Source organism: Petromyzon marinus, chromosome 82 (assembly GCF_048934315.1).
Source record: "Petromyzon marinus isolate PM22_M1 ecotype Great Lakes invasive population chromosome 82, UKy_Petmar_22M1.pri1.0, whole genome shotgun sequence".
In the NCBI taxonomy this organism is placed as follows: Eukaryota; Metazoa; Chordata; class Hyperoartia; order Petromyzontiformes; family Petromyzontidae; genus Petromyzon; species Petromyzon marinus.
This window is the reverse complement of record NC_133747.1, coordinates 2,536,451-2,549,335: the sequence shown is the minus strand read 5'-3', so window position 1 is coordinate 2,549,335 and position 12,885 is coordinate 2,536,451. Positions and strand designations below refer to the sequence as shown.

Below are 12,885 nucleotides of genomic sequence, written 5' to 3'. Positions count from 1 at the left end.
GTGAGACTCACTCACAGACTCACTCACTCACAGACTCACTCACAGACTCACTCACTCAGAGACTCACTCACAGACTCACTCACTCAGAGACTCACTCAGAGACTCACAGACTCACTCACAGACTCACACACTCACTCAGAGACTCACTCACTCACAGACTCACTCACTCACTCACAGACTCACTCGCAGACTCACAGACTCACTCACTCACAGACTCACTCACTCACAGACTCACTCACTCACAGACTCACTCACTCACAGACTCACTCACAGACTCACTCACAGACTCACCCAGTGGACTACAAATCAGCCTACAGGTGGTGAGGCTCACTCACAGACTCACTCACTCACAGACTCACTCACAGACTCACTCACTCAGAGACTCACTCACTCAGAGACTCACTCACAGACTCACTCACTCAGAGACTCACTCACTCAGAGATTGACAGACTCACTCACTCACTCACAGACTCACTCACAGACTCACAGACTCACTCAGAGACTCACTCACTCACAGACTCACTCACTCACTCACAGACTCACTCGCAGACTCACAGACTCACTCACTCACAGACTCACTCACTCACAGACTCACTCAGAGACTCACTCACTCAGAGACTCACTCACTCACAGACTCACTCACAGACTCACTCAGACTCACTCACTCAGAGACTCACTCACTCACAGACTCACTCAGACACTCAGAGACTCACTCACTCACAGACTCACTCAGAGACTCACTCAGAGACTCACTCACTCACTCACAGACTCACTCAGACACTCAGAGACTCACTCACTCACAGACTCACTCAGAGACTCACTCAGAGACTCACTCACTCACTCACAGACTCAATCAGACACTCAGAGACTCACTCACTCATAGACTCACTCACAGACTCACTCACAGACTCACCCAGTGGACTACAAATCAGCCTACAGGTGGTGAGGCTCACTCACAGACTCACTCACTCACAGACTCACTCACAGACTCACTCACTCAGAGACTCACTCACTCAGAGACTCACTCACAGACTCACTCACTCAGAGACTCACTCAGAGACTCACAGACTCACTCACTCGCTCACAGACTCACTCACAGACTCACAGACTCACTCAGAGACTCACTCACTCACAGACTCACTCACTCACAGACTCACTCGCAGACTCACAGACTCACTCACTCACAGACTCACTCACTCACAGACTCACTCACTCACAGACTCACTCAGACACTCAGAGACTCACTCACTCACAGACTCACTCACAGACTCACTCACAGACTCACCCAGTGGACTACAAATCAGCCTACAGGTGGTGAGGCTCACTCACAGACTCACTCACTCACAGACTCACTCACAGACTCACTCACTCAGAGACTCACTCACTCAGAGACTCACTCACAGACTCACTCACTCAGAGACTCACTCACTCAGAGACTCACAGACTCACTCACTCACTCACAGACTCACTCACAGACTCACAGACTCACTCAGAGACTCACTCACTCACAGACTCACTCACTCACTCACAGACTCACTCGCAGACTCACTCACTCACAGACTCACTCACTCACAGACTCACTCAGAGACTCACTCACTCAGAGACTCACTCACTCACAGACTCACTCACAGACTCACTCAGACTCACTCACTCAGAGACTCACTCACTCACAGACTCACTCAGACACTCAGAGACTCACTCACTCACAGACTCACTCAGAGACTCACTCAGAGACTCACTCACTCACTCACAGACTCACTCAGACACTCAGAGACTCACTCACTCACAGACTCACTCAGAGACTCACTCAGAGACTCACTCACTCACTCACAGACTCACTCAGACACTCAGAGACTCACTCACTCATAGACTCACTCACAGACTCACTCACAGACTCACCCAGTGGACTACAAATCAGCCTACAGGTGGTGAGGCTCACTCACAGACTCACTCACTCACAGACTCACTCACAGACTCACTCACTCAGAGACTCACTCACTCAGAGACTCACTCACAGACTCACTCACTCAGAGACTCACTCAGAGACTCACAGACTCACTCACTCACTCACAGACTCACTCACAGACTCACAGACTCACTCAGAGACTCACTCACTCACAGACTCACTCACTCACTCACAGACTCACTCGCAGACTCACAGACTCACTCATTCACAGACTCACTCACTCACAGACTCACTCACTCACAGACTCACTCAGACACTCAGAGACTCACTCACTCATAGACTCACTCACAGACTCACTCACAGACTCACCCAGTGGACTACAAATCAGCCTACAGGTGGTGAGGCTCACTCACAGACTCACTCACTCACAGACTCACTCACAGACTCACTCACTCAGAGACTCACTCACTCAGAGACTCACAGACTCACTCACTCACTCACACACTCACTCACAGACTCACAGACTCACTCAGAGACTCACTCACTCACAGACTCACTCACTCACTCGCTCACAGACTCACTCGCAGACTCACAGACTCACTCACTCACAGACTCACTCACTCAGAGACTCACTCACTCACTCACAGACTCACTCAGACACTCAGAGACTCACTCACTCACAGACTCACTCACTCAGAGACTCACTCACTCACAGACTCACTCAGACACTCAGAGACTCACTCACTCATAGACTCACTCACAGACTCACTCACAGACTCACTCACTCACTCACAGACTCACTCACTCACTCACAGACTCACTCACAGACTCACTCACAGACTCACTCACTCACAGACTCACTCACTCATTCAGAGACTCACTCACTCACAGACTCACTCACAGAATCACAGACTCACTCACTCACTCAGAGACTCACTCAGAGACTCACTCAGAGACTCACTCAGAGACTCACTCAGAGACTCACAGACTCACTCACTCACTCACAGACTCACTCACTCACAGACTCACTCACAGACTCACTCACTCACAGACTCACTCACAGACTCACTCACTCACAGACTCACTCACAGACTCACTCACAGACTCACTCACAGACTCACTCACTCAGAGACTCACTCACAGACTCACTCACTCACAGACTCACTCACAGACTCACTCACTCACAGACTCACTCACTCAGAGACTCACTCAGAGACTCACTCACAGACTCACTCACAGACTCAGAGACTCACTCAGAGACTCATTCACAGACTCACTGACAGACTCAGAGACTCACTCACAGACTCACTCACAGACTCACTCACAGACTCACTCACTCACTCAGAGACTCACTCAGAGACTAACTCAGAGACTCACTCACAGACTCACTCACTCAGAGACTCACTCACTCACTCACAGACTCACTCAGAGACGCACTCACTCACTCACTCACAGACTCACTCAGAGACTCACTCACAGACTCACTCACAGACTCACTCAGAGACTCACTCACTCACTCACAGACTCACTCAGAGACTCACTCACTCACTCACAGACTCACTCAGAGACTCACTCACTCACAGACTCACTCAGACACTCAGAGACTCACTCACTCACAGACTCACTCAGAGACTCACTCACAGACTCATTCACTCACTCACAGACTCACTCACAGACTCACTCACTCACTCAGAGACTCACTCAGAGACTCACTCACTCACTCACAGACTCACTCACTCAGACACTCACTGAGTCATAGACTCACTCATAGACTCACTCACTCACTCAGAGACTCACTCAGAGTCTCACTCACAGACTCACTCAGAGACTCACTCACTCAGGGACTCACTCAGAGACTCACTCACTGACTCACTCACAGACTCACTCACTCAGAGACTCACTTACTCACTCAGAGACTCACTCACTCAGAGACTCACTCAGAGACTCACTCACTCACAGACTCTCTCACTCACAGACTCACTCACAGACTCACAGACTCACAGACTCACTCACTCACAGACTCACTCACTCACTCACAGACTCACTCACAGACTCACAGACTCACTCACAGACTCACTCACAGACTCACTCACTCACTCACAGACTCACTCACAGACTCACTCACTCACAGACTCACTCAGAGACTCACTCACTCACTCACAGAATCACTCGCAGACTCACTCACAGACTCACTCACTCACTCAGAGACTCACTCACTTACTCACAGACTCACTCACAGACTCACTTACTCACTCAGAGACTCACTCACTCACTCAGAGACTCACTCACTCACTCAGAGACTCACTCACTCAGAGACTCACTCACTCACTCAGAGACTCACTCAGAGACTCACTCAGAGACTCACTCACTCACAGACTCACTCACTCACTCAGAGACTCACTCAGAGACTCACTCACAGACTCACTCACTCAGAGACTCACTCAGAGACTCACTCACTCACAGACTCACTCACTCACTCAGAGACTCACTCACTCACAGACTCACTCACAGACTCACAGACTCACTCACAGACTCACTCACTCACTCAGAGACTCACTCACTCACTCAGAGACTCACTCACTCACAGACTCACTCACTCACTCACTCACCGACTCGCTCACAGACTCACTCAGAGACTCACTCACTCACTCAGAGACTCACTCACTCACTCACAGACTCACTCACAGACTCACAGACTCACTCACTCACTCACAGACTCACTCACTCACTCACACACTCACTCACAGACTCACAGACTCACTCACAGACTCACTCACAGACTCACTCACTCACTCACAGACTCACTCACAGACTCACTCACTCACTCACAGACTCACTCACAGACTCAGACTCACTCACTCACTCACAGACTCACTCACTCACTCACAGACTCACTCGCAGACTCACTCACAGACTCACTCACTCACTCAGAGACTCACTCACTCACTCACAGACTCACTCACAGATTCACTCACTCACTCAGAGACTCACTCACTCACTCAGAAACTCACTCACTCACTCAGAGACTCACTCACTCAGAGACTCACTCACAGACTCACCCAGTGGACTACAGATCAGCCTATAGGTGGTGAGACTCACTCACTCACTCAGAGACTCACTCAGAGACTAACTCAGAGACTCACTCACAGACTCACTCACTCAGAGACTCACTCACTCACAGACTCACTCACTCACTCAGAGACTCACTCAGAGACTCACTCACAGACTCACTCACTCAGAGACTCACTCAGAGACTCACTCACTCACAGACTCACTCACTCACTCAGAGACTCACTCACTCACAGACTCACTCACAGACTCACAGACTCACTCACAGACTCACTCACTCACTCAGAGACTCACTCACTCACTCAGAGACTCACTCACTCACAGACTCACTCACTCACTCACCGACTCGCTCACAGACTCACTCAGAGACTCACTCACTCACTCAGAGACTCACTCACTCACTCACAGACTCACTCACAGACTCACAGACTCACTCACTCACTCACAGACTCACTCACTCACTCACACACTCACTCACAGACTCACAGACTCACTCACAGACTCACTCACAGACTCACTCACTCACTCACAGACTCACTCACAGACTCACTCACTCACTCACAGACTCACTCACAGACTCAGACTCACTCACTCACTCACAGACTCACTCACTCACTCACAGACTCATTCGCAGACTCACTCACAGACTCACTCACTCACTCAGAGACTCACTCACTCACTCACAGACTCACTCACAGACTCACTCACTCACTCAGAGACTCACTCACTCACTCAGAAACTCACTCACTCACTCAGAGACTCACTCACTCAGAGACTCACTCACAGACTCACCCAGTGGACTACAGATCAGCCTATAGGTGGTGAGACTCACTCACTCACTCAGAGACTCACTCAGAGACTAACTCAGAGACTCACTCACAGACTCACTCACTCAGAGACTCACTCACTCACTCACAGACTCACTCAGAGACGCACTCACTCACTCACTCACAGACTCACTCAGAGACTCACTCACAGACTCACTCACAGACTCACTCAGAGACTCACTCACTCACTCACAGACTCACTCAGAGACTCACTCACTCACTCACAGACTCACTCAGAGACTCACTCACTCACAGACTCACTCAGACACTCAGAGACTCACTCACTCACAGACTCACTCAGAGACTCACTCACAGACTCATTCACTCACTCACAGACTCACTCACAGACTCACTCACTCACTCAGAGACTCACTCAGAGACTCACTCACTCACTCACAGACTCACTCACTCAGACACTCACTGAGTCATAGACTCACTCACAGACTCACTCACTCACTCAGAGACTCACTCAGAGTCTCACTCACAGACTCACTCAGAGACTCACTCACTCAGGGACTCACTCAGAGACTCACTCACTGACTCACTCACAGACTCACTCACTCAGAGACTCACTTACTCACTCAGAGACTCACTCACTCAGAGACTCATTCAGAGACTTACTCACTCACAGACCCTCTCACTCACAGACTCACTCACAGACTCACAGACTCACAGACTCACTCACTCACAGACTCACTCACTCACTCACTCACAGACTCACTCACAGACTCACAGACTCACTCACAGACTCACTCACAGACTCACTCACTCACTCACAGACTCACTCACAGACTCACTCACTCACAGACTCACTCAGAGACTCACTCACTCACTCACAGAATCACTCGCAGACTCACTCACAGACTCACTCACTCACTCAGAGACTCACTCACTTACTCACAGACTCACTCACAGACTCACTTACTCACTCAGAGACTCACTCACTCACTCAGAGACTCACTCACTCACTCAGAGACTCACTCACTCAGAGACTCACTCACTCACTCAGAGACTCACTCAGAGACTCACTCAGAGACTCACTCACTCACAGACTCACTCACTCACTCAGAGACTCACTCAGAGACTCACTCACAGACTCACTCACTCAGAGACTCACTCAGAGACTCACTCACTCACAGACTCACTCACTCACTCAGAGACTCACTCACTCACAGACTCACTCACAGACTCACAGACTCACTCACAGACTCACTCACTCACTCAGAGACTCACTCACTCACTCAGAGACTCACTCACTTACAGACTCACTCACTCACTCACTCACCGACTCGCTCACAGACTCACTCAGAGACTCACTCACTCACTCAGAGACTCACTCACTCACTCACAGACTCACTCACAGACTCACAGACTCACTCACTCACTCACAGACTCACTCACTCACTCACACACTCACTCACAGACTCACAGACTCACTCACAGACTCACTCACAGACTCACTCACTCACTCACAGACTCACTCACAGACTCACTCACTCACTCACAGACTCACTCACAGACTCAGACTCACTCACTCACTCACAGACTCACTCACTCACTCACAGACTCACTCGCAGACTCACTCACAGACTCACTCACTCACTCAGAGACTCACTCACTCACTCACAGACTCACTCACAGACTCACTCACTCACTCAGAGACTCACTCACTCACTCAGAAACTCACTCACTCACTCAGAGACTCACTCACTCAGAGACTCACTCACAGACTCACCCAGTGGACTACAGATCAGCCTATAGGTGGTGAGACTCACTCACAGACTCACTCAGAGACTCACTCACAGACTCACTCACAGACTCACTCACTCAGAGACTCACTCACTCAATCACTCAGAGACTCACTCACTCACAGACTCACTCACTCACTCAGAGTCTCACTCACTCACAGACTCACTCACAGACTCACAGACTCACTCACAGACTCACTCACTCACTCAGAGACTCACTCACTCAGAAACTCACTCACTCACAGACTCACTCACTCACTCACCGACTCACTCACAGACTCACTCAGAGACTCACTCACTCACTCAGAGACTCACTCACTCACAGACTCACTCAGAGACTCACTCACAGACTCACTCAGAGACTCACTCACAGACTCACTCACTCACTCAGAGACTCACTCAGAGACTCACTCACAGACTCACTCACTCAGAGACTCACTCACTCACTCACAGACTCACTCACAGACTCACTCACAGACTCACTCACAGACTCACTCACTCACTCACAGACTCACTCAGACACTCACAGACTCACTCACTCACAGACTCACTCACAGACTCACTCAGAGACTCACTCACAGACTCACTCACTCACTCAGAGACTCACTCACTCACTCACAGACTCACTCACTCAGATACTCACTCACAGACTCACTCACTCACTCACAGACTCACTCACTCAGAGACTCACTCAGAGACTCACTCAGAGACTCACTCACTCACTCACAGACTCACTCAGACACTCACTCACTCACAGACTCACTCACTCACTCAGAGACTCACTCACAGACTCACTCACTCACTCACAGACTCACTCACTCACTCAGAGACTCACTCACAGACTCACTCACAGACTCACTCACAGACTCACTCAGAGACTCACTCAAAGACTCACTCACTCAGAGACTCACTCAGAGACTCACTCACTCACTCACAGACTCACTCACTCACTCAGAGACTCACTCACTCACAGACTCACAGACTCACTCACAGACTCACTCACTCAGAGACTCACTCAGAGACTCACTCACTCACAGACTCACTCACTCACTCACCGACTCACTCACAGACTCACTCAAAGACTCACTCACTCACTCAGAGACTCACTCACTCACAGACTCACTCAGAGACTCACTCACAGACTCACTCACTCAGAGACTCACTCAGAGACTCACTCACTCACTCACAGACTCACTCAGAGACTCACTCAGAGACTCACTCACAGACTCACTCACTCAGAGACTCACTCACTCACAGCCTCACTCACAGACTCACTCACAGACTCACTCACTCACAGACTCACTCACTCACAGACTCACTAACTCACAGACTCACTCACAGACTCACTCAGAGACTCACTCACAGACTCACTCACTCACTCAGAGACTCACTCACTCACTCACAGACTCACTCACTCAGATACTCACTCACAGACTCATTCACTCACTCACAGACTCACTCACTCAGAGACTCACTCAGAGACTCACTCACTCACTCACAGACTCACTCAGACACTCACTCACTCACAGACTCACTCACTCACTCAAAGACTCACTCACAGACTCACTCACTCACTCACAGACTCACTCACTCACTCAGAGACTCACTCACAGACTCACTCACAGACTCACTCACAGACTCACTCACTCACTTAGAGACTCATTCAGACTCACTCAGAGACTCACTCAGACACTCACTCACTCAGAGAATCACTCAGAGACTCACTCACAGACTCACTCACTCACTCAGACACTCACTCACTGACTCACTTACTCACTCACTCACTTACTGAGAGGCTCACTTACTTACTCACTGACTCACTGACTCACTTACGCTCTCACTCACTCACGCTCTCACTCACTCACTGACTCACTCAATGACTCACTCTCTTACTCACTCACTTACTGAGAGACTCACTCACTCACTCACGGTTGTTGTTGTTGATGTTGTTGATGTTGTTGATGTTGTTGTTGATGTTGTTGATGTTGTTGTTGTTGATGTTGTTGATGTTGTTGATGTTGTTGTTGTTGATGTTGATGTTGTTGTTGATGATGTTGTTGATGTTGTTGTTGTTGATGTTGTTGTTGTTGATGTTGTTGTTGATGTTGTTGATGTTGTTGTTGATGTTGTTGTTGATGTTGTTGTTGATGTTGTTGTTGATGTTGATGTTGATGTTGTTGATGTTGTTGGTGTTGTTGTTGATGTTGTTGATGTTGTTGTTGTTGTTGATGTTGTTGATGTTGTTGATGTTGTTGATGTTGTTGTTGTTATTGTTGTTGTTGATGTTGTTGATGTTGTTGATGTTGTTGTTGATGTTGTTGATGTTGTTGTTGATGTTGTTGATGTTGTTGATGTTGTTGTTGATGTTGTTGTTGTTGATGTTGTTGATGTTGTTGATGATGTTGTTGTTGATGTTGTTGATGTTGTTGATGATGTTGTTGTTGTTGTTGATGTTGTTGATGTTGTTGTTATTGTTGATGTGGTTGTTGTTGATGTTGATGTTATTGTTGATGTGGTTGTTGTTGTTGTTGATGTTATTGTTGTTGATGATGTTGTTGTTGTTGATGTTGTTGATGTTGTTGTTATTGTTGATGTGGTTGTTGTTGATGTTGTTGTTATTGTTGATGTGGTTGTTGTTGTTGTTGATGTTATTGTTGTTGATGTTGTTGTTGATGTTGTTGATGTTGTTGTTGATGTTGTTGTTGATGTTGTTGATGTTGTTGTTATTGTTGATGTGGTTGTTGTTGATGTTGTTGTTATTGTTGATGTGGTTGTTGTTGTTGATGTTATTGTTGATGTTGTTGATGTTGTTGTTGATGTTGTTGATGTTGTTGTTGTTGATGTTATTGTTGATGTTGTTGATGTTGTTGTTGTTGTTGATGTTGTTGTTGTTGATGTTGTTGTTGTTGATGATGTTGTTGTTGATGTTGTTGTTGATGTTGTTGTTGATGTTGTTGATGTTGTTGTTGATGTTGTTGTTGATGTTGTTGATGTTGTTGATGTTGTTGTTGATGTTGTTGATGTTGTTGATGTTGTTGTTGTTGATGTTGTTGTTATTGTTGATGTGGTTGTTGTTGATGTTGTTGTTATTGTTGTTGATGTTGTTGTTGATGTTGTTGTTGTTGTTGTTCCCATCTCGCCAGGACCCCACGCTGCCTCTCAGCAGGACAGTGGCAGTCCCACACTCAGCGGACATGCAAACATTCCTGATGGTGGTGATGATGATGGTGGTGATGGTGGTGATGGTGGTGATGGTGGTGACGATGGTGGTGATGGTGGTGATGGTGGTGATGGAGAAGGTGGTGATGGTGGTGATGGTAGTGGTGGTGGTGATGATGCAGATGATGATGGTGGTGATGGTAGTGATGGTGGTGATGATGGTGATGGTGGTGATTAGGGTGGTTGTCAAGGTGGTGGTGGTGATGGTGGTGGTGGTAAATGGTTGTAGTGGTGGTGATGGTGGTGATGGTGGTGATGGTAATGGTGGTGATGGTGACGATGGTGATGGTGGTGATGGTGATGATGATGGTGGAGATAGAGATGGTGATGATGATGGTGGTGATGGTGATGATGGTGGTGATGGTGGTGATGGTGGTGATGGTGGAGGTGGTGGTGATTGTGGTGATGGTGATGGTGACGATGGTGATGGTGGAGATAGAGATGGTGATGGTGGTGATGGTGGTGGTGATGGTGGTGGTTGTGGTGGTGATGGTGGTGATGGTGGTGATGGTGGTGATGGTGGTGGAGGTGGTGGAGGTGGTGGTGATGGTGGTGATGGTGGTGATGGTGGTGATGGTGATGATGGTGGTGATGATGATTCTCTGCGCTGGCGACTGTCCTATTTGGAGTTCCGTTGGATGTCATAATTAATAAAACTATATGTTAATAAAGCTGCCTGTGTCTGTGTGTGTCTGTGTGTGTTTGTGAGTCTGTGTGTGTGTGTGTCTGTGTGTGTGTGAGTCTGTGTGTGTGAGTCTGTGTGTGTGTGTGAGTCTATGTGTGTGAGTCTGTGTGTGTGAGTCTGTGTGTGTGTGTGAGTCTGTGTGAGTCTGTGTGTGTGTGTGAGTCTGTGTGTGTGTGAGTCTGTGTGTGTGTGAGTCTGTGTGTGTGTGAGTCTGTGTGTGTGTCTGTGTGTGTGTGAGTCTGTGTGTGTGTGTGAGTCTGTGTGTGTGAGTCTGTGTGTGTGTGAGTCTGTGTGAGTCTGTGTGTGTGTGAGTCTGTGTGAGTCTGTGTGTGTCTGTGTGTGTCTGTGTGTGTGTGTGAGTCTGTGTGTGTGAGCGTCTGTGTGTGTCTGTGTGTGTGTGAGTCTGTGTGTGTGTGTGAGTCTGTGTGTGTGAGTCTGTGTGTGTGTGAGTCTGTGTGAGTCTGTGTGTGTGTGAGTCTGTGTGTGTGAGAGTCTGTGTGAGTCTGTGTGTGTGTGAGTCTGTGTGAGTCTGTGTGTGAGTCTGTGTGTGTGTCTGTGTGTGTGTGTGTGAGTCTGTATGTGTGTGAGTCTGTGTGTGTCTGTGTGTGAGTCTGTGTGTGAAACGTAAACCCCCCCTAATGGAACATCTTTGCCGGTTAGAAACATTTAGGCTGGCCTGCCTACGATCCATCCTGGGTTTAACCAGTGTAGAATTATTACTACAATAATTATTATTGTAGTAGCGTAGTAATTATTATTACAATAATTATTATTGTAGTAGTAGTGTAGTAATCATTGTTATTAATATAGTAATTATTATAAACTAAATATAATTACAACTGCAATAATTATTATTGTAGTGTAATAATCATTGTTGTAGTAATTATTATAATTAACTATTATAATTGCTACTACAATAATTATTATTGTAGTAGTAGTGTAGTATTCATTGTTATTATTGTAGTAATTATAATAAACTATAATTAGTACAATAATTATTATTGTAGTAGTAGTGTAGTAATCTTTATTATTGTAGTAATTATTATAATTACTACAATTATTGTAGTAGTGTAGTAATCATTGTTATTGTAGTAATTATTATAATAAACTAATTATAATTACTACTACAATAATAATTATTGTAATAGTGTAGTAATTATTATTACTACAATAATTATTATTGTAGTATTACAATTATTATTGTAGTGTAATTATTATTAGAATAATTATTATTGTAGTAGTGTAGTTATTACTACAATTATTATTATTGTAGTAGTGTTTAGCCACCCGGCGCTCCGCTCGTTGTTGTGAGCGTCGCTCCTCCGCCCTCCGTTGTTGTTGGAGGGCGACTGCCTCCAACTGCCCAGTAGCATCCTTCACGAGCCTCCTCCACAGAGGCCGATCTTGACACCGCTGGTACCAGTCATCGGC

General features: G+C 47.1%; 1 protein-coding gene across 1 annotated transcript in view; it reads left to right on the top strand.

Moving 5' to 3' along the window:
- The window catches only part of LOC116938375 (uncharacterized), a 70,212-nt gene extending 58,772 nt beyond the window's left edge, over positions 1-11,440 (top strand). The window contains exon 7 of the mRNA XM_076057478.1: positions 10,694-11,440. Within this exon, the coding sequence (XP_075913593.1) occupies positions 10,694-10,947 (254 nt within the window). The 3' untranslated portion in view covers positions 10,948-11,440. The remainder of the gene's footprint in view (positions 1-10,693) is intronic.
- The last annotated feature ends 1,445 nt before the right edge of the window (positions 11,441-12,885 follow it).